Raw genomic sequence first — 23,399 nt, 5'->3', positions numbered from 1 at the left:
TATAGAATATTAATAGACAAAAACAAATATCAGATGAGCTTAAAGATATGTTTTGCAAGCTTAAACATATGTGTAGACCTGTGACCCTTCATCCTAATATTTATTAAAATGGTTTGATTTCGGTTTGATGATCGTCTTTGACTCAAATACAAACATAGTCCTGATTTATTTGAGCTACAAGTAAGAAATGGTTCAAAAGGAGACTAGAAGAGGAGTTTCAAAAAATATATTTGCCATGGGGACTTTATGTGGGGATATTATATTGGGGATATATCTTATATTAATCACAATTATGAGCTTCTTTCTAAATACAGTATTTTAGTGAAATCCCAGACAAAGCAAAGACGGATAAGCCTTCTGCTATTTCTTTACACACTGTGCACACACTGTGACCGTTATATGTACCCTGAAAGCCACTTGTGCACTGCTGATCTACCCCTAATGTTCTTGAAGCCTTGGGATTGAAGGGACTGCATGTTTAGACTGGTGGTGCCCATTAAAGAGCTGACTAGAATTCCTGCACAGCAAGCTGTTGGTAATGAAAGATCAGGATGGACTGAGACAGTCTCTTAGCACAGCCCCACAGGGAAATGCCTGGAAGGCTGGGGAGTATATGAGCCTAAAAGGCAGCTTATTTAGACTCTACGACCATCATATTATTAGCTATTCTCTTAGAGTGGAAGGAGTGAGGGTGGTAATTTCACCTTTGTGCTAAGCTGCTAACCTGAAAGCAACTTTCTCTTCCCAAATCCTGACCAAGTTGACCAAAAAATGGGGTGGGTTGAGTGACAGTGGGTCAAACAGAGGTTACACCCCCCCACACACACTCCCCACTCTGCTGACCACAATGCTTTCACAACTGCTGCACAAAAGCTGTATTAATTCACTTTGATCACTTCCTGACTGAAAAAGTCACTCAACAAGTTCATTTTCACATCAAATCCTGTCAGTCACCACTCTCTCACTTTCTCCTTCCCAGTCAATAGCTCATGCACACTGAAGCTGATGCCCTGTTCAAGAAAAAGACTGGACAAGCAAACAAACCACTCAGTGTTTGATCTAAATTCCATTTAGCCATGAGGAAAGAACGAATATCATACTGATTATGACAGGGTCACAGGCACTCCGGGGGCAGACAGTTCTTGTACTTTTCATGTCTTCACGAAAATTTCTTACAGACAGCGCCCATTATGGATGAATGATTGTGGTCTGGGGAAGTTTTGTCTCAACACAATTGTTTGTGTTCCGCTGACACACAGCTGGAAGATATATAAAACACACAAATCTGATCCCATGTGTTTTAACTGAGAAGGGAAGAGGATGTGTCTTGCAGTCAGTCTCGATAACCTACTTATGATGTGTGAAATCAGGTGTAAAAGGCCCACATGTCCTGCAAAAGTATGCAAAAATAATGTATTTTGCCCTAACCACGTCCAGACCGCCTTCATTCTTTCCTACAACTTTCATCCAATCAACTAAATATTCCTTTAAAGTTAAAGGATGAACTTCACCAGCCTCTCAAAGTTTCAGCACAATTCAGTGGTTGGGATGTAAACAAGCTCCCTCAGAGTGGCTCTGTGTTAAATGGTTCATTATAGAGACTGTAGAGGTTAAGTCATTTCAGATTTCCTTTCAGTGGTAGTGATGGGAACCAGGTGTCACCATGCCTACAACGCAAGTAGACACTCTTCAAGGCTACTTTAGTAAAGGCAATGGTTCTATGTACAAAAAATTATAAGTCAAAAAGAACCATTTGAATGCTTAAATGGTTAAGTTAAACGGTTCCTCACTTACAATAAAAACCTACTGTAGATGTTTTTTTATAGTTCAAAGCAGCATAAAAAAAAGTTACAAAAAAATGGATACAAAAAAAAAACCCTTCTTAGTGTGCATTCATTTTACTGGATTTACTGGGAAAAAAACGGGGTTGGGGTGGATGGGGGTGTGGCTGTTTTGCCTCACAACGCCCTGCATGTACCCCTGCAACATGAATGGATTTGAAAATAAAAGTAAGTGCATCCCTTTCTTTCAAAAGTAACCCAGGCATCAGTCAGGTTATTTATAGCCATTTGTCTAATAGAGGAGCTTTAAGAGGCATAAAACTCTTCAGACATCTGGCTTCCTTTTACCATCTGATATAGACTCTGATACAGGCAACAGTTGACTGGTAAGTTTCTCTAGATATGGAGCAACTGTGTTCACATAATCATTTAATTATGCAGAAAGTTTTGAAAAATCTGTGAAATTTGCCTTTAAAGCTCCTGTCTGGAGAGAGCCTGAGAGGGGTGGAGTCAGCCTGCATTTACTGGCAGGGTGTCATTTGCTTTCTTTCATTCAGATAAGAAATTCCTTACCAGCTTCTAGGTTGTGTTCACACCAGGAATTCTCCTGTAGCACTGGGCCTTCTTTTAATGGCTGCAGATAGGAGTTGTTTTAAACTGCTCCACTGAAAATCAAGATATCACAGAAAGAGAGAGGAACCTCGGAATTTCAGTTGCTGTATGGGGCACTGTGAAACGTCATGCTTTGAAATCACATCATTTGAATTATGGAATACAATTATGAACATTAAGGACTATCAGGGCATCACTCTTAACTGAACATTACTTTTATTAAAAGAGGGAATACATGTAATAAAACGGATGCTTTTTATTTTGTATTATCTGTACTTAACTGCTGTTGATTTCAGTATGTGGTGCAGACACTCTTGAAGCAGGCGGATAAACAGCCAGCCTCTTCTGAAACACACGATGATGCATTGTCAGTTTAGCATGTGTATGTACTACACCACACTCACAAGAATCCATCAATATTTGCGTAATTCTTCCACCCATAAGTGTCAGGAGGTTAAAACTTTCCGTGGCAGCAGATGAAGCAAATCTTCCCATATATGGAGTGAGAGAGTGCTGGAGTGCTTCTCTGTTAGGACGAAAGCTTCTTCACTATTTGTTTCCATTTCACTGTACTATAAAACTCTCCGGTATGTGCGCCTCCTCATTACTGCCCTGCGTAAGTCACGATCGGCTCATCCAGACCAGCCAAAGCGATTAAGGCTAAATGAGGAGAAGTGGGCCAGTAAGAATGCTGATCCACTATCTGTGCTTGTGACTACATTCAGTGCAGTAAACCTTGAGACAAGAATGCTGGTCAGGGTTGGGAGATACTTCTGATTTGAAGTAATAATAAGTCATGTACAATAAAAAGTCATGTACTAGTTATTGTTAGAATAAAAAATGGTTCTACTGTAAAAATGCTTGGTTTTTATTGTTTACTTGAAAATTTTAAAAATTGATGCTCCCAGATGGGTTGGTTTGAGTATTTCTATTTCAATGATCAGCTAAGAACAGAAAGCTAAGATTGAATTTGAAATGTGGTAGAACAAATATTTGCAGCATTAAAAAGAAACAGTGTGACGCAACCACATCAACATGGACCAAAATGTTAAGGGGAATGTTTCCAACATCTTGTGGAATCCATGCCACAAAAAGAATAGTTTTTTTTTTTTTTAGAGCAAAGCGAGTCCCTACCCAGTATTGGTATAGCAAACAAAACAAAACAAAACACAACACAAGACCTGCCTGATGTTTTAAAGATGTTCTGACCCAGTTGTCTAGCCATCACAGTTTGGTCCTTGTCAAAGTCACCCATTTTTGACCCAAAGTCACCTTAAAGACCTTACGGTTCTCTTGCTGCCTAGTATATCCACCATGACAGATGCCACAGTTGATGGAGATGATCAATGTTTTTCAAGGTAAAGGGTTGACACACAAAATGTATGCTGGAAAATGTTTACATAGAAAATGAACATAAATCCTGAGAAAAAAAAACACCCAGTACTGATATTTTTGTGTAAGGATTGATGCTCAAAAACATACTGATTTGACGTCTTGATACTCACCGATGGACATTTAAGACATTCACTGACTGGCATTTACTTGTCAAGGAATTGTGCTTGACAGACAAACACACACACAGACACAGACACAGACACGCACACACAGAGTGACTGACAGGAGGACAGTCAGAGCATCTGAACAAATACAGCCCAGGGCAGTGGGTGAAACAGCAGACAGTAGAAAAGTACTGTGAGTGCTGTGGGTTCTTCTGGAATTTCTCACTTATATCAAACTGCAGTTTTAAAGCTGAGGCAATGATGAGGCTGGGTGTGTGTATGAACATATGCATCATGCCACTCATTCAAAACCACAGTGGAATTCACTGGGGCCTGGTATTCCCACGCAAAGCTCCATAGTGGTTTCTGGTCTTTAGATTTTAACCGCTTGAACTTTTGTCCTATAATTCAGTGTTTGATTTGAAGACTTATTTTTAGTAACTGCTGTGAATTCTATAACAAGTGTGAAAATTTTAAACCTACATATAGAATGTACATCTTTATTAATTACCTTTTTAGTCCACGACTGTTCGACATAGTTCATCATTCAATACATTTATTAATAGCTGCATTTGTTTAGTAAAGTCTCAGGTTTAATACTGGCCAGACAAAAACATCAAGTTCTGAGTGAGTCATATCAGTCCTTACAGTTGTGGTGAAAAACCACACATTGTGACTAAGCTCTATCTAATAGGGAGTGATGAAAGGCAGCTTCTGATGAAAGTCTGGGAACTGAACCAGTCATCTTGTCTTAATCACCCCAGTCTGCAGGTCAACTCAGGGATAAATGTGGCTAGAAATGGCAGCTGTGGGACACAAAACAGTCCTGACAGGGACACTAAGACTAGACTTGTTGTGGAGTGCTCATTTAACTCTTTAAATAGTAGGCTTGTTATTCAATTATTAAACCTAGGGCATATAATCCATTACCTAAGCACTATCTAGTACAAGGTAGCTAACTTCTTACTTTACAAATACTCAATTTAGAGTTAATTAAACATAAAATACAAATTATGTAAAGAATTTTTATGCATTTTTAAAGCACTTTTTTTTTTTTTACAGTGTACAATGAACCTGATATATACATCATGTCGACACATGTATCAGTGAACTTACATTATTACATACGTTTTACAATATTATCTAGTCAGGATTCTAGCTCTTATGCATGTCAGCTACTCCACACAATGAACAGAAAGCCTGTGACAAATCACTTGCAGATGGTCTCTGCCCGCCAAGACTGTCAATCACTGTCAGTCAACCGCTTTTTTTAAAATAAAGCAGAATAAAAGTTTTAAAATCTGATTTCTGGGGGAAAATAAAAAAAATGTGACAATAGTAGCACAGGGAAAACTTACTGTAGGAATAAGTCACTGGAGATGGAAAAAATTTGATGGAAAATCGACTGTTTTGTGGAGATAGGTGGCGCTATGCATCATACTGGAATCAGCCAGCAGAGACACTAGACCTGTAGTGGACAGACTTTTCTACAGTGATCGTGTGGGAGCAAATGGCTACCAACCAAATGGCTAGCTTGCTAACGTATGTATTGCTAAAATACATTCACCAGCAAGTTCCACTCTGCACAAGCACGAGTAAACAGTTAACACAGTTTCATTTAAGCTACCAAACTAACCAGCTAATTCCAGCTAATTGCCTAGATACTTATTTTGAGTATACTGAGAATATTAATGAGTACGAAGTCAAGTCTGAGGTGGAATCAGGTAACAGTTAAACAGTACATCACACTAAAAACCTGAGACACACATTTCAGTGTTTACCATCAAAATGATTCACTATGTGTATTTTAACTCCGTCTGCTGTATCCTGCACCCTAGTTAACAGGCATTGCTTGAGGCATCAAATAAATAGTTATGCAGCTCTACTAGAATGCTAAATGATTTGCCTGGAGCTGAATGCTTTCCATTTCTCTGGTAAATTGTTCTGGGTCTGTTTGACTCCCCTCAAAAATGTGGGTCAGCTGCCTAAATGAGAAAGACCCATTTCCTTAGTACATTTTCAGAGTCTGGGCAAAGCTCTTGTTCGCTCGTGTTTATTCAGCTTTAATAGAGTTTGGGTGGAGAAAGCCACAACTCCAAGTAAAAAAAAAAAAAGAAAAGAAAAGCTTACTGCAGGGCTTTCTCACAGTGAAAAATGTGACCTCTTTTCCTTGGTGAAAACCTCCAGGATGAAGAGGTTTCCTTTCAAGACAGAAGGAATGAGTTGGAGAAGAACTATGCTTCGAATCACATAGGGCTGGGCGGTCACGTTCCAGACAGAAGCACACGATGAAAGAGTGCTTTCCCACTTTTTACCACCCAGAATCTCAAAAATGTGTATCTGAAGACTGCTCCGAGATCAGTCCTCTCTCAATGTGCAATGAGGCCAACACTGATTGAAAAAAAAACAGCAACCGTGATCTGTTGCTTTGTGAAGACAGCAGGAGGGGTGGGGGGGTAGGGCGCTGGGTGTCCGACACCACTCTTCAGGCAGGGACCAGCTGTGGTGTGGTATTGGTTGTTACCTCCTCAGGTTTTTAAGAGGTGTCCAAAATTAGCGCTGGGCTTTGAGCTGCCTGATATAATTCTAGCCTAGTGCTGACTCAGAAATACTGTCTCCTTCTCCAAGTCGTTCGATAACGACGTCCAAACAGCTGCCTAAGAGCCAGAACTATTACTGTTATAAAGACGACTGTAGACACTTGCGTGAAGGCATGCTAGTTGACCCAGGAACTGTGTAGCACCAGCACAGTGGAACATTTTAATAACAAAAACAAAGTAAAGACAAACATGCCAAGCATACACTAAATATATGATGAGGTAGAGTCATGTGTGATTTCAACTGACTGCTGGTCAACTCGTACATATGTCCATCAATGGGTGCAGACTTGGTTTAATTATGGCAGGGGCCAAAAAAGGTTTTTGAACTTATGTCCTAACTGAGTCACAGATGACAACTTTGTGGGGAGTGGTGTTAACATACGAGCAGGAATCATGTGAGAATATATTAAGTTTCCATCCATCCAGCCTTCTGCTTATGTGTTTTTTGGTTAAGGTCGGAGTGGGTCCAGAGCCTACTCAGAATCATTGGGCAAAGTCAGGAATACCCACCCCTTGCAAAGGGTAACAGGCCACTGCAGGGTTCCAACATTTACTAAACTTTGTTGTGCTGGTGGTTTTGCCTGCTTTAAGGAGACCAACATATGTCAAAATGACGGCCAGCCTAAATTTTAATCAGAAGCAGAATAAAATGTTTGCATTTATGTTTAAATGGTGCATTTGTAAATTTTCCTCCCTTTTCTTACTAATTTAATTAAACTATGAAAATATTTCAGCAGTGGCTATTAAGTGCAGCCAATGGTTCAGGATAAGCTCCAGACCAAAGCATGACCCTGACCAGGAATACGATTCATAAATAATTGTTTATTGAGACAGTACTGGGCCATCAGCTTCTGGGCCATCGGTGACTGTGGGGCAGAAGAGCCTCTCCCATAGCTGCAGCCTGATCGGTCAGCCCAGTTTCAGACTGTAGGCCTTCTGATCTCCAGCTGGAGTTGTAAGCAATTGGTCACCAAAGAATGGTAGTTGCACTGATGCTCGATTACAGTATATAGCCATAGATCAGTCAGGAGCCATCGGTATTGCTGCCAGGTTCAGTGGAGACAAGCACAGGGGCTTGAGGTTCATGTGGTGCAGGAGCTAACCTTATTCTCTGTGGATGCAGGTTTCCCACACCGAAGGCCTTCAATGTTTGGAAAGCACAGTAGTCCGCCTCAGACCATAGTACCTCTCTTGCTACGATCCTATTTTGTGAAATCTGAAAATTCCTAATTCTGAAAAGTAATGTTTCTATTAGTGCAGTTATTTAACTAAAAGGACAGAAGACTCACCTTTCCCATTATGAAACACTGATCACAGTAGGATTTATAGAAGAAGGGGTAAATTGTTGGTATGATCAGAGCTCTGTGTTTCTGTCTTCAGTTCGTTTGGGTCTGAATTAAATGACCAGCACAGCTTGGACATGACGTCAACGGATTTGGCTGTCAGGAATTCTGCACATCATAATCACCTTAACGCCTTTACAGAAAATGTATCCAAGTATGCTATTAGCACTACTTCTTTTAAACCAAGAACAAGTGTGCACACATTAAGCAAACATATATTCAAATATACTTTGTACTTATGTGTACTTGACTATACTTGTATACTATTATTATACTATACTATACTATACTGCCAAGTATACTTGATCATGTATATTTAACCTATAATTATACTTAATGCTTTGCGCTAGGTGTACTTTTAAAAGACAAAGTATTCTTGCAATATACAGAAGGTTTTGTATACTTGGCTTGTGGTTTCGAGCGGGATAAGCCTGAATATGGCTTATAAATTTGAAAATGAATGTGTAGTCCAATTATATTGTTTATAATAACTACAAGTGTACTTGAACAGTTAAGGTTATATTTAAAATAAAAAAAAAATAATTAAAACTGAAACTAGTGATATTCTAGTATTCCTCTCCAATACAAAGTGCAAAATCTTAGTAAGGTAGTAAACTTTAAGTGTTTATGTCAAGTTTATGTAAAATTCCAGCTGTATACTTCTACTACTTTACATGGCATATACTTCAAATTGTACTTTCATAAACCTAAAAAGTGGGATAAGTACATGACCTCTAAACTAACAGCATATAAATTTGCTTTTAATACAGCTGAAGTACAAAATAAAATGTAAGTGACCTAGTTGGGGCGGCACGGTGGCCTATGACATGTTTGGCGCGTTTTCCCTACCCCCACGAGGGTCTCCGCTGGGCACTCCGGTTTCCCCCTGCCTCCCAAGAATGCATATGGTAGGGGAATTGCCCCTAGGTGTGAGTGCCCCAGGGAGTGGATAAGGAGTTGGATGGATGCAAGTTTACTACTCTTACACCTATAGAAAAAAAAAGTATACTTTTATAAACCAAAAAGTGGGATAGAGATTTAGAACTTGTACCTAAGTTCACGTATAGTGTAGTAAACAGTGTAGAATAAAATAGAACTTGAAAACTGGTTGTGTACTCAAAGTTTCACTGCACTCTAAATCTCAAACCCTGTGTGCATGCAGGTGCAGGCATGCTTTACCCTACTGTCACCCGACCACAATGAAGATTCTTGCCGCAACAAATTGTTATGAGCAAAAATTTTAAACACAAAAGTGTTTATAGGTTCAAAATGTCACTATGATAAAGCTAGCAACACCGCAGATTAGGGCAAAATGCAGCCATCACAGCCTTTATACACAGTTAGTTTAATGACCAGACGCGACACTACCATTATACCAAGAAGAGTTTGTAGAGTATAGTAAGCATGTATAGAGAGAGCATGCAAGAGGTTTTAGAACTGAGCTTTGTGTCCATGAAAGGTTAATGAAAGGTGGATTCTGTGTTATTGTGTTTACATACTTAAAGTAGCATTATGCAAAAACTGAGAATTCTTGCTCCAGGGCACCCCCTACAGTCTGGAAGTGTAATGATGGCTTTGAGACACCCTTAAAGTACACGCTTTACACTTGCAGTGTAACAAGGACAAGCCGAGAGTCAAATCTTTAATATTCTCTTTTGATCTGTGATCATAATACTTGTCAATATTCCTTTTGAATTAATTGTACTGTAAAATCAATATTTTAAGACAATTAAGAGCTTATGCTGGTTATCAGTGCCGTATCACCAAACCACGCTGCCACTTCTGACACAGTGTCTACCTATCCTTAGGTTGCCAGCTGTTCTATACCAGATTGAATATTCAATTATGGGACAATTTTGTTTTTGTTTTTTCTCTCTGAAATCAAAGTATCAAAATCTTGTTGGTGACATGGTACATTTAGAAAGATGCTCAAAAGTAACACTCTCAGTAAATTAATAATGGCTACTAGTGACTGCATTTTCAAACTACACAAAGCTGTGGTGAGAAAAATGCAAATCTGGTGACAAGAAAGAAGAAGAAAAAGAGAGTATGCACTGTGTATAGTGAGTGGAAATGTGATGCATGGACCTTACTTGATCAGCTGTGAATTTAGGTAGGGGTGACTTGGGCAGTGCCCTGCGCTGTCCCCACAAAAAAAAAAAACAAACAAACAAAAAAAAACAAATAAGGAAAGGGAAATTTTATGTCATGTCAATGATCTAATGTCACAGTGTGGGTCAGTTAATATGAGCGCAGATTCTGATTCTGAGCTAGGCAGGCTACTTCCTGGGAAGGTCTCCCACTGAGGAGTATGAGAAGGAAAGGGGGGCAGGGGTAGGTTGACCTCAGGTCTGTACACTGGAGGCCCGAGGTAGGGGGGAGCAGGGGAAACTATCAAATAGCACTCCTGTAACTCACACTATGACATGTTACCAAATAAAACACAGTTCATTCATAACGCAGATATCTGGTGCACAGTTCAGGAAAAAGAAAAAGGGGTGCCAAACAAGCTAGAACCAACCCTGGACTTGATCAATACAGTTACTGACAAAAGTATACTGTGAAATACTAAATTGCGCAATACACGTAATGTGAAGCTGACATGTGCCTTTGAACCAGCACTGCAGAGATGCTATGAGAAAGAAGTGAAGGAGACAGAGGAGGAGCGTGAGTGAAGATGAGTGCCGATTGCAGTTTGCAGCCTGTATTTGGAAATGCGGGATACTCAGAGAAGAACAAAGACAGTAAGCAGTCATCCAGCCACCCAGCACGGCTAGGCGCTCTGCATGTGCGATGCTCTGATGCGGAGCGTATGTTTAGGTAGATGACGTTCAGATCCAGCATGCTGGGCAACCCTTCGAAGTCCAGGCCTAAAATAGTCATGTGCTCTGCGCTCTCGACCATCTATTGCTCTCTCCCTGTCCTTTCAGTTTACTGTTCAGACTCAGCCCCCTCACAGTAGAAGCCACTTTAGAAGACTGAATGTGTTTAAAAGCAATCAATCCCTGGTGTCCATCTCCTAAATGATCTCATTCATGCCTCTGTCTAAGATATGGCCATTTCGTGGCCCGATTTGAGAGTTGCGCTTCAGTGTTTGGCAGGATTAAAGCCTGGTAATGTCTGTTTTAATGAGGCAGAAATTCGGCAAGCATGGGAAAGCTTGCTGTGGAGTAAGCAAACTCTGGCTGTTTTTATTCAGGTCAAAAGCCAAACACATTGGTTACTACTGGCCAAACAGCTGTGACAACAGACCAGTAGAGTTCAGCTTTTTCCCCCCTCCCAAAGATATAAGTAAAATTTCAAGCCTGACATGATGTTAGGATTACAGTGAAAGTAAACGAGGGAAGTCCAAGCATTGCATGCCTCTAGGCTTGGAAATGGGATTGTCCTGAAGATGGGAAATCAAAGGGATGGTGGTACATGGACATTCTTTTGTCTTGTAATATCCATGCGTTTTATTCATGAGCGTTTCAAATGACTGCCTTAAAAAACAGTTTAATCTGATTTAAGAAAAAAAAAAAAAAAAAAAAAAAACACTGCAAAAATTCCTCTCCTGACACATGCAAGATATTTCTCCCTCTCCAAACTCTTTCTCTAGCCTTTCTCAGGTTTCTGTGGGAGAAGCAGAAGTGGGTCCAATTGGCTCTCGGCAGCGGTAGGAGCCTAGAATGGATTTAGATGAGAAAAAAGCATGATGCTCTCTGAATTACTTCCAAGTCCAGCCTTTACTTATCTTGGATGGGCCTCCATAAGAGCAAGGCAGACAGAACTGATTGGTACTGTATGAGAGTTTTAGCTCTAAAACTGCAAATACCCTACATAGTGAGTATAGGCCGAAACCTCCAGTAGGCTTCCCACATACTATGACAACACAGTATATTATAAACCACACACACACACCAGACCATGAAGGAATTTCCTCTTGTCGGTGTTTGTTGAAATCTGAAAATACTTATATCGGTCTCCCATATACAGAATGGCGATCAAAACAGTTCTCTCGCTCCACGCTTTTTACTGCTTAGCCGTTTTCCTTTCTCCCTCATCTGGTGCTATAGATAAGTGAAGTGAAATGCTGTGTTATTAGACCACTCCACTGCTCCCCAGCACCAGCTTCATTCCTGTGGTGTAAGACTAGAGCAGTGCCCAATCTAGCCGCTCATTTCACAAAAATGTGCCATATTCCTGCAGGAAACAGGAGATGGATCATGCTCTATTGGACAGAGAGGGATAAGTGGGACTACAGAGACAGCTCTGGGCTGATCTGATATTACATAATAGCAGTAATAGCTTCACACAAGTTAAGAGAATCCAGAAGAAGTGTATCTCTTTCAGTAAGGAGAGCCTTCATGTGTTGATTTCATACTATAGGCCTATTACCATAAATGTATCTAAGTACAGCCAAATGCTAGAAAACCTCTTGATGTTACACACTTTTATGCAAAATCAGCCACTATGCCCTTAAACCAATAATTATGCTATTTGTTCATGTTGTTTGTGGTTCCCTTTCATGGGCCTGTTACAGTGACTTTAAGACTGTTATGTGCAGATGACTAGTGTCTCATAGGTTGCCCGATGTTGGGTGTTCTTCAAAAAGCAGTCCAGGCTGAAACTTAAAGAAAAAGTGTTAAATATGGAAAGAAACATTCATGGCTGTTACATATCAGGGGTGTCTAACTGCCTTTTTGCAAAAAGGGGGCAGAAACATCTCTAGAACATATCCTACATATCAGTTCCTGATATGTAGTGACCAATTCCTACAAAAAGTGCTCAGAGGAAGACAACTGGGTAAACTGGGTACACTGTAATGGGTGCCAAAGGCTCATTAAGAGAACGGAGAGAGAGTTGGTTAGCCCATCTGATCCCTTAGATCCCTTAGAATAACTATTTTTTTGCGAAAATGGCAAAAAAAAAGAAAAAGAAAAAAGTTAACACTTGTGGAGTTTATGCTTCAGTAAGTGAGAGCTGTCTTGATGGCACAAGCAGACCTACATAATATTAGGCAGTTGGTTTTAATGTTATGGCTTCCCACACAAGATTTTTCTTCAGTTGTTCCAACAATCAAAATGATGCTCAGTCATGGCTTGCCCTACACAGAGGTTACTGATAACAGGGGCAGATTACAGGACTCAGAAGGGGTCCACACCGGGGTCTCAATCATTAACCACATTTCACACAGGAAATCACACTTCAAACAGGCCCACAGCCCTGCTGCAGCTCTACATGACTGCATTACAGCACAGCACCGAGCTCAACTCACATTTAGCCACCACTACACACACGCAACACAATTTTATAAAGAGTACAGAACTTTACCTAGATTTCTTCACCACTCACTAGACACGAGTGAAGAAAGCATCTCAAATTTAGTAGTTACTAAATTAATGTCCAATAAGGGAAGTTATAACTAATCTATAGTTATGCCCTGAATGGTAAAACACAAGTACCGCCAAGGGAGCAATGAACGCAAACTCTAATGCTGCAGTTTCCTAACAAATAAGAAGCAGGCTAAGGCCACACATCAGTCATGGGTTCCTGGTGTGCCATACAAAATCATAAACTTGTGAAGGTATACTTGACTTCTCCAAACAGCTTCCGTTCCCTCTCTGGTACATGTAATTTGGGTGCAGAGGAATGGTACACAGTGCTCTAGAGACCTAATATGGAGCTCATTAGCCAGCCTGTACTCTTCTGTAGTAATGAGCTGGACAGCCTCAGCAATACTTTTACTGACATTTATTAAGAATATTACTACAAACATATCGAACAGGACAGTATGGTATGTTTTAAAGTCAGAGCTAAGTTAGTTTGACACCAACATATTATTGTTTCAAAATATTCCCATCTTTATTCATTTCAAAGGCCATTCCCCGACTTTACACAGACAAACACACTGTATCCTTACAGTTCCAAGTCTAGTCTATGGACTTGATAACAACTGCCATATGTCCTTATATGGACACAGACAGAAATTTGGCTCTCCACTAGTTCTCAGTAAACATTTAAACACTGACTGCAGCTCAGAGGTGGAACAGCGCCACCTACAGGAGAGAATTTGTCCAAGGGTATATGCTGAGCAAACAATCAGAAATCTACAGGGTCACATATAGCCATATCTGCAGAGTTATCCAAATATTATCCTAGCTGAAAATTGAACTTAAGGTCGGCCCCAGAGAGTCTGTGAAGGCATTCCTTAGTGCCGGTGTTTATGTCCATATCAATCTGGAATGGCTTGGTTTACTGCACTTGGACATTCTTATGCCTGCCCACTTAGACAAGTCAGCAGGGAAAGCAGACCAAACTGAACAAGTCATTCTGTTCTGGTAGAAAACAAAGCAGACAAGCTAAAGGAAACCTACATACTGGAAGAAAAAAAAAACATTAAATAAGTCCAGGTTTGTTGAAACTCTTTATTTTTCAGGGAATACAAAAAATATCTTCGTGACCAGATAAATATTTTACATACAGCATCATTGTCATTATTTCATTATTGTGACCATTTCAGTCGGTTAAAGAAAGCCCTAAACTCTAGTTCAAATGAAGGCGCTAGTTTTTTTTCTTTTCTTCTGCTCCACTGAAAGACACCACATATTTAAATCACATATTGCAATATCTTCATTACATTTATTACTCAATACAAAACTTCATATGTAGTGGTTTACTGAAGAGAGATTTGGGAAAGTCGTCTACTCTTTTATTTCAGACGAAATTGTAACATAACTGCCATTAAAGCCGCAATCAGGAAGTCGGGAAGTGTTTTATTTATTTTTTTATATACTACAAGAAGCCTTCCAACAATAAAACCATTATAAGACCACACCAAGTATCCCACTGCCATATGTACAGTATGGTCACCATAGGCCTTTTGTTAGTAAACACTGTCAGAGCCAGTTCTGGGGTGGGTGTGTTGCTGTAGTTTTTGAGTGTGTGTGTGTTTGTCTGGTTTCTCCCCAGCAGTTCCTGATCGGGACTTTAAGCGTGATGCATTGAAAAGAATAGATACATGCGTATGGAATACAATATATATATTTTCACTCTTCCTAATCACCATTATAGCCTGTGTAACGCGTTACACGGCAACATTTCTTAGGGTTAAATTATGGCTGGCAGTTGAGCGGTCTACCAAGGCAAGAGCTTCAGGCCACATTAGGTAGAACAATACGGCAGAGCAGACTCAAGCAGTGGTCGAGGGCCTGTCAGACACAATGCTGCCAACATCCGAATGGCCCAGGCTTTTATAGGTATGCCATTTTTCCTCAGAAACTTTACTGTTACTAGTTCAAGTTGTCCCGATACGCTGATTTGGTCTGGACCTTGATCAGCCTAATAGGGCAACTTGTACCAGCATTCAACACGTTCAGATCAGACAGTATATAAGGCACTAATATACAATGCAGTTCAAATTTGGAGAGTGGGGTATTGCAGTTTGACATACACGCGACACACACGCACACGCACGCGCACACACACGCGCGCGCACACACACACACACACACACACACACACACACACACACACACACACACACACACACACACACACACACACACACACACACACACACACACACACAAAAAGAATCTTTTAACACAATATACGAACTGTTGAAGTGCCACATTGCTTAATTGCAGTACAACAAACAAACAAGGGAACAGCTATATATCCACCTGAACGGAACCACTATTTTTTTTCCCCCCATCACTAATGTCTACCAAGTTCCACAAGAAGCATATGTTACTTGTGTTATCTGCAGAGAAAAGTACACAGAAATGCAGACAATATCAGTGCATCCTACAAAGCTAGAAGTGCCGTCATCTCTTGCACCGTATTTCCAACGAGCCATGCACATACACCCGCAAAAAATACAACGCACGAAACATACCTCTGTAGTCCTACATTAGTTAGTGGACTGTGGACTGAATGTGTACATGTGCACTGTGTGTATGTGTGTACTAGAGAAACAGAGGGTGTACAGTTTGACTAGGGGAGAGATGTGAAGATTAGGATGTCTCAGTACTTTTTACTGCATGTAGGGAATATGGCTGTAAAGATGCCATTGAAATGTGTTCAGGACATCTGAGGTTTACCTGAAGAGCGCTTAATCACCTCACATGTCGGCATGGTTTCTATTTCGGTTATTGTAGTCTGTCCTTCTTTGTTCCACCTTTAATTCACAACAGACCATACATAACTGTAATGCTGTTGGTAAGGAGCTTTTTTGTGACCCGGCTGTAATTGTCTGATCAATAAATAATACAGCGAAGCAAAGCCATACAGCTTCTGCGTAGTCTTCATCAGCTAAATACAACACAACCCCTACAATAGTTTGTAGCCTTCATGATATGTTGATATGTTTACGTCGAGTGCTTTAGCAAAGGCGTTAGATGATAAATAGTGTTGCTGAAGAATATCACTTGTAAATGAGAACTCAAGCAACTTCTTCCTGTATAAGTTATTAAAGCTTACGTATGGGCATTATATAGTTATAAGCTCATACAAGATCTTAAGTGGAGCTTTTAAATCTTCGGATCTCCGTAGACATCAAGCGTGATAGGGATTGCATCTGTTTGTACTTCAAAGCACAAATGTATGACTTACTGACAGGTACAATCATAAGGTGAAGATTATTATTCATTTATATAATCATTAATATTAGGAGTCCTATGATATATTTCCAATGTCTGGCAAACAGCCATCACATACACACTATATGGACAAAAGTATTGGGAGCATCTATACATTACACTTACAGGATATCCAGGAATGGAACAGCAGAGCCTCAATGCTCAGTGACCTTGTTTGCTCTTTCACTTTTCAACACCACCATTGTTGAAAAGTTGATGGTGGAATATCTAGGAGGTAAGACATTTTACAAACTGACTTGTGGCAACGGCAGCATCCAATTACAGCACCACGCTGGAGTTCAAGGAGTTCTTTAGAACCACCAATTCTTTCACTAATGCGTGTAAAGGCAGACTGCATGGCTAGGTGCCTGACTTTATACATCTGTGGCAATGGGACAGAACGAAACATCTGAATTAAATTATTAAGAGGTCCCAAAACCTTTGTCCATATGCACATTTATGCACTCACACACACACACGTTCATTCACTCGCTCACTCACTCAATTAGAGAAAACAGAAACAAAGAATGATAGCCCTATGTAAAAAGAGCGACCAATCACAAACAAAAACACCATCCTCTCGAGAGGAGAACGACCAATCAGTGGAATCGGCCCCACCCTTCTATGAGTGAACAGCCTTCACATACTTCAACCTCATCTGATGCATCAACAGCCATATCACATGACGTCTGTCTCAGTCTATGAGAAGAGTAGCCAATTAGAGTTTCAGGAAAGTTCTGCTCCAACACTAACGGCAGACAATCGCAGATAAGGAGCCAACTTCACTGTTGATATCACAGCCTGTCAGTGTGCGCTTTCAGCAATGCTCAGCTGTGGTCCTCCCGCAGCTCACTGGGCAGAAATTTATACTGCTGTTGCCTGATGTGGGCCAACTTCTTGCGTGCCTCTTCCAGCTCTCTCTCCTTCCTCAGCATCTCCTCCTGAGCTGCAATGATCTGAGAACAGGAAACAGAGAGTAAGTCTAGCCTGAATAACTGATTGAATTAATGGAGACATCAACTGATCTCAGGCTAGCATTGTGGGTCTCCATCCAAGCCTATTTAAATAAATAACTATGTAAAAAAATAAATAAATAAATAATAATAATAATAATGTGAAGGTTGGGTAATCATTCAGGGTACAGCCGAATCCAGCTTTATAATTTTCTATCTGCAGGCCATTACATTTCATCTTGGGCACCGTCTGAGTTCGAATGGGTTAGCGAAATGCTTCTGCTGTGGCTTATTCCAGCCAAGCCTGTAATTAGCATAACTGCACAGTCATAAAACATCCATGAATCTTCAGCATGTATCCATTTTCTTACGAGAGAGCCAGTTTGTTTCATTTGGGGACTTTCATGTAAAAATAACTAAAAACAAACCCTTTATGTATGTTCTGCTTTTTATTGGGGCTCTATTCGAGTAGCTGCTTGTTAAATGTTGTACATTTTGCTTGTTTACTTTCGTAAATAGCTTAGTTTGTGTGGCGTGTGTCGTCTGACACTCCTCTCCCATTTTTGCTGTCCGTTCTCTCTTCCAACTCACCATTGCTTGGGGTGACTGTGTCAAAACATGCGGTACCTCTTAAGCAGCCATTAAAATCTAATCTGCAATGTATGCACTACATAAAGGTAACCGCTTCATGGTGCATTAAGCTGCTGCAGTTGTTCTCTTTGTGTTGTATGTACACAAGCAGAACCAGACAGTGTTATGTCCATGGGGTTTTCTCACTTGTGGATTTGAGAGATTTGGGCTTGCGTACTTGGATTAAGGCTCGGAACACTTTAGAGAGACCAACACTGTAGGAATGGCTTCCCTTCAAGGGAGGAGCCGGCTGCAAACACTGCAAACACACGCATGGCCTAGTTTCTCACAGCCCTTTTCTTAGATGTCTACAATGTTTGGATGAAGACAAAGCATTGTGGAGGAACAAAAAGAGGAGCCACGGCTTTGAACAGGCACACATGCACTCCTCAGTGACTCAGGCGCTCCTGGATAAAAAAGTGAGTGCACGGGCACTTTGGTGAAGCTCAGGAATGTGAGCACTTCTCAAGACAGCTTAAGAGACGGCACGCTTGGTAAACCACCACTGCTTTGAAATGCAGCACAATTTCAATGTGATGTGGATCCAAAGCAACTACAATCCCTCAAAACATTACCAGTTCCATAAGGGAGAGATGGTGAAGAAGAGGAAGGTCAAAGTATAGACAATTTAATAGAATGGATGTATGAACCGGTTTCTACATCAAACGATTGGGTCCCAATTTAGAAAAGTGTCACTAAAACCTACAAAAGATAAAGTCGACATGGACACCTGCAGCATTTTGTTCAATCACCACTTACCTCATTTGTATCTTAGTACAGAAAGCACACTGACTCAAAAACACCTAACTAAACACAACTGAAGACATGTTTTAAAAATGTAACAGAAGTGAGCTGTAGTTTATAGTGGGGGGGATAACAAGGTAAACGACTTCAAATATTCTGGATGATGTCTCTGTTCCAACTAAATTAGGCTGCACATCTCTCAACCACTCCATGTTTAATTGAAATTTCTAAAAATATGTCAGAACATGGCCAATAGATGGCGCTGCTGCAGCGTCCTCCTTGGCGGAGCAAACCAAGGAGGCAAACCAAAGAAGCAGCCATGGCCAGACATTGCGCCCATTTAACAGTGAGCTTGAACACATTTACAGGTGGAGCTCTTTGATAGCTCCTGTAATGCTGACGAAGATGTAACCGAAAAGTTCACGTAAAGAATTGTTTATCTGTGCATGCACTTCAGTATAGGAGTGTGAACTGTTCAGAAGAATGTCTGATATAGGTCACATTGAACATAGTGTGAACAGCCTAAAAAAATTAGGTGGGCCATATTACCTGACCATGTGAACGCTGCCTGTGAGTCTAGAAGGTTTAGAAAAATCTTAAAACAGTAAGAAATTAGCCACTCCCAATTTCCAGTACATTTACAAATGCTGAATCATGTCCACAGTAAATCACAATAGGTACTATGAATTATTTAGTATCTAATATGAAAGTAGAATGTAAGTTCTGTAGTTATGAGTGAAGAACTGAGGTGTGGATTCACATTTACCTTTTGGAGTGTATATGGGTAAAGAAAAGAGTCTCACCTGGGCAATTCCACCTACAAACTTAGTCTTGACCACCACACTGTCATCCTCAGCTTTGTCAAACGCTGCTTTTTGAGCCGCCTTCACCAAGTTATCCGACGCCCTCTTCACTGCATTGCCTGCCGCCTGTGGACATAACAAACATGGCCTTTTTTCCCCCCTGACTCTACTCTAAAGAGAGCTAAAACACAACAGCATTTACAGTAAGCAGATTGAAAACACTACACTGAACAAAGACATTCAGTTCTTAGTTCTCCCGAAATACACCCATCAGTCTGAAGGTGAGTCAGACCTGTAGTCTTCGCATGGCCTCGGAATCCTGGTCAGCTTTCACCTTGCAGGCCACCAGCAGTTGTGCGGTGGAAGCAGCCACCTGCTTGGCGGATGAGATGAGCTTCTCTTCACTGGCGTGACCTTGCACAGAGGCATTGGCTGCCTCACACAGGTTGCTGGTGGCAGCTGCTACCATACGGGCCTGTGTGGCAGAGAAAGACAAATTCAGTTTAACATGATGGACGTATATTCTCATGAATTGTGAGTTTGTGTTCTCTCAGTCAGAGTCAATTGAAAAAGGTGAAACCTGATACCACAGTGGTTGAATTTAATTTTGGAGGACAAAAAAATAAAAATAAAATAATAATAATATATATATATATATATATATATATATATATATATATATATATATATATATATGCCAATGTATATTAAATATCTGTCAATCTGTAATTGTGTACTTACATATGAACAACCCATGTAATAATGTAACTCCTAGAGATGTATTTACTGTTACAGATGATTTTAGTAGTACAGAATAGGGCAGATACATACATTCAAAAATCTAAAACATAAATAATAATAATAATAATAATAATAATAAAACCCTCTGAATATATCTGTTTAAGTGATGTGCATGATTCATTTGTGATGATTCATTTGGAAATGATTTCCAGAGGAGGACACTCCCAGTTTTTTTGTAAATTATGCTGTAAAACATGGTAATTAAAGGTAGTCGCATGTTAGCTTTAGTTTACTCTCTCAAACATCATCCAGTGCAGTTTGCCAAATCTGTGAAATGCAACAAAAAGTGCAATTGTGTTTTATTTATGTCAAATAATGTTACAAATTAACTTTAACATTGTGCTTTGTAAAGTTTTCACTCAGACCTAGTACAGATATGTATCAACCTGGATTCAATCAGTTACACAAAAACATCAATAGCTATACTATGAAAAACTACATTAGACAATATGCTGTTACAGTTATTGAAATACATATATGTGTAAGATCAAGATGCACATGTAAATATCTGTAAAGGTGAAAACATCACAGGTTATGTATTACACACGTGTGACAAAACATGAGGTCTTTGGGTTCTTATGCCTTTATGTTGTTGAGCTCGTCCTCTTACTGATCGCTGTTTTGTGACCATGCCAGTTGTAAAAAGCACTATATAAATAAATCTGATTTGATTATTAATTATTTAAAAATTCAACATTGTCAATTTATGATAAGTATACTGTATATGTACACTGCACACAATTTCCCAGCAATAATAATAATAGTAATAATAATAATAATAATAATAATAATAATAATAACAACATCTAAAAAACACTCATCTCAAGTAAGATGCAGATATTTTGAAATAAGACTGTCCTGGGAAATAGGCAGTAGAAAAAAAATATTACTGATGATGAATGCATACGCCTTATATCTACTCACTGCTGATATGAGACCCTGGGACCACTGGCCATCATCGATTGCATTGGCTGGGATGGAGCCCACCTTGAGGAACAAATACAGTCACTGAATGGCAATTAAATGTACACTTACATACACCATTCAGATAAGGTCTAAAACGTAGCTCTCATACCTTTCCCTGGGCCACCAGCTCTCTTTGAGCAGCCGATGCGGATTTCACTAGAGCACTGGTCGCTGCTGCAATGGACTTGGCTGCTTCCAAAATCTGCTCCTCAAAGTCCAGAGACTCATCTGCTTGCTGCAAGCAAAACGGTGTAGTGATTACAACGGTTTTTCAGAGAAAACGCTGGATATTCATTACTGTTCAAGCGTTCAAAAGTTTGGAATGGGATAATAACAGGGATACAAATAAATAATAAAAATTGAAGCAGAATAATCCGCTGTAAACACAGCCCTAGTAATTATTCATGTTTTACAGTCAAAGATGAAATGTTAAGAATAAAACCACAAAATCTGAGAAAAAGAAAAGTTGACTTTTTATGCAGCCAAAACTGTGGGATCTGAAGACTACACTGCCATCTAGTGCTTAGAGTATAAACAACACCTCTGTCCAATGCAGATCTATACAGAATTGCACAACATATAATGATATTTCGATATACTGATATTTTCTTCTACCCCTAATAATTACAGCATATTATTCATGCAGCCCTTGTTATGCTCACAGCTACACTGCAGAAGTACAGAAAAACAACAATTGATTCCAAACTTTTGAACGACCGTGGAACCACCAATCCCTCAACAGAGAGGTGACGCTGAGGCAGCTGGCTGTAGGATGCATACAGTTTATGCATATAAGTGAAGGCAGAAGGTGATGAGAAACTTTAAAAACACAATGCTCTCTGAACAGTGCCTTTGAGGAAGCATTGGTTCTAGAATGAACTACTCATCTATCCAGCATCTCTTTGAGGGTGACACCTTGTGGCACTGAGGAACAATTACACACCGATTCAGCTCTGTATTGCTCCATGCAGTACCACCCAGCCGCAATGGTTCTCCAGAACTCGAGCCAAACCCTTGCATACCACCTTTGCAAATGGATTTGTATTGAACACACTGTACACAAACACTCACGCACACACACACACACACACACACACACACACACACACACACACACACACACACACACACACACATCTGGAACCGGTGAACATGCCATACCGCTGGCCTGGCTGCACACGCACACACAAATTCACTCATACCACACAGAGCACACGAGTCTGGAGACAGGGCGGGACACTGTAGGAATATGTTTGATATATAGTTGGACTGAATAACAACCTAATATATCAAACATATCAGACAGAGCCCTGCAGCAAAGGCTTCAGGTCTTAGCTGACCTCTAGAGCATGGAGGAGAAGAGAGGAGAACGGAGGAGAAGAGGGGGGAGGACAGGAGAGGGGAGGACAAGAGGAAACGAAAATGAAAAAGGTAATCAGAGATGAAGGTGAGAGGAGGAGGGGTGAGGGACGGAAAACGAAAGGAGAGGAGTTTTATGAAACATGGTTATGAAACATGCTGAAGGTGATGAAGAAAATGTGGAGATCACACAGACAGATACAGAGAAGCATGGAGGCAGAGATGTAGTAGTGAAAGTGTCAGGTATGCCCCCCGCTTCCAACTGCACCCTCGACTGATCTCTCAAACGCCTCACCTAGCGCCAAGAAATGATCAACATGGGTGATGTGTGAAGGAACATGCGTGAAGCCACAAGATGAACATGTCTATATGAACAGGTTATGTACAGGCTGGTGCGTTCCATCACTATATTACTACCATTTTCATTCTGTTGCCATGGGAACCACACACCAATGCAATGAAACCCCCAGCCCCACTCAGAGCTGCTTAGCACGGTGTCTAGCACATCTCAGGCTGTGAGCACAAAACTGACCCACCTGGACTACACAGTTCTGTGAGAGGGAACACTGTGGTGCGGCTGCTCTGAGAGTCGCCTTTAAATTCTCGGTTTTGCGAGAACATGAAACGCCTAACACGGAAAAGTTTATAGATTTGCAACAGTTTCATGGAAAACTAATACATTTCTAA

The 23,399-nt window shown here is 40.3% G+C and overlaps 1 protein-coding gene across 1 annotated transcript in view; it reads right to left on the bottom strand.

Moving 5' to 3' along the window:
- Positions 1–14,228: 14,228 nt before the first annotated feature.
- tln2b (talin 2b) overlaps positions 14,229–23,399 on the bottom strand; it is a 142,710-nt gene continuing 133,539 nt past the window's right edge. Inside the window, exons 54-58 of the mRNA XM_072670982.1 lie at positions 21,463–21,588; positions 21,312–21,374; positions 19,879–20,061; positions 19,587–19,712; positions 14,229–17,412 (exon numbers count right to left, since the gene is read on the bottom strand). Coding sequence (XP_072527083.1) covers positions 17,284–17,412; positions 19,587–19,712; positions 19,879–20,061; positions 21,312–21,374; positions 21,463–21,588 — 627 coding nt within the window. The 3' untranslated portion in view covers positions 14,229–17,283. The remainder of the gene's footprint in view (positions 17,413–19,586; positions 19,713–19,878; positions 20,062–21,311; positions 21,375–21,462; positions 21,589–23,399) is intronic.

The sequence above is a fragment of the Salminus brasiliensis genome, chromosome 2, assembly GCF_030463535.1.
Source record: "Salminus brasiliensis chromosome 2, fSalBra1.hap2, whole genome shotgun sequence".
NCBI lineage: Eukaryota > Metazoa > Chordata > Actinopteri > Characiformes > Bryconidae > Salminus > Salminus brasiliensis.
This window is presented reverse-complemented; position numbering and strand designations above follow the sequence as displayed.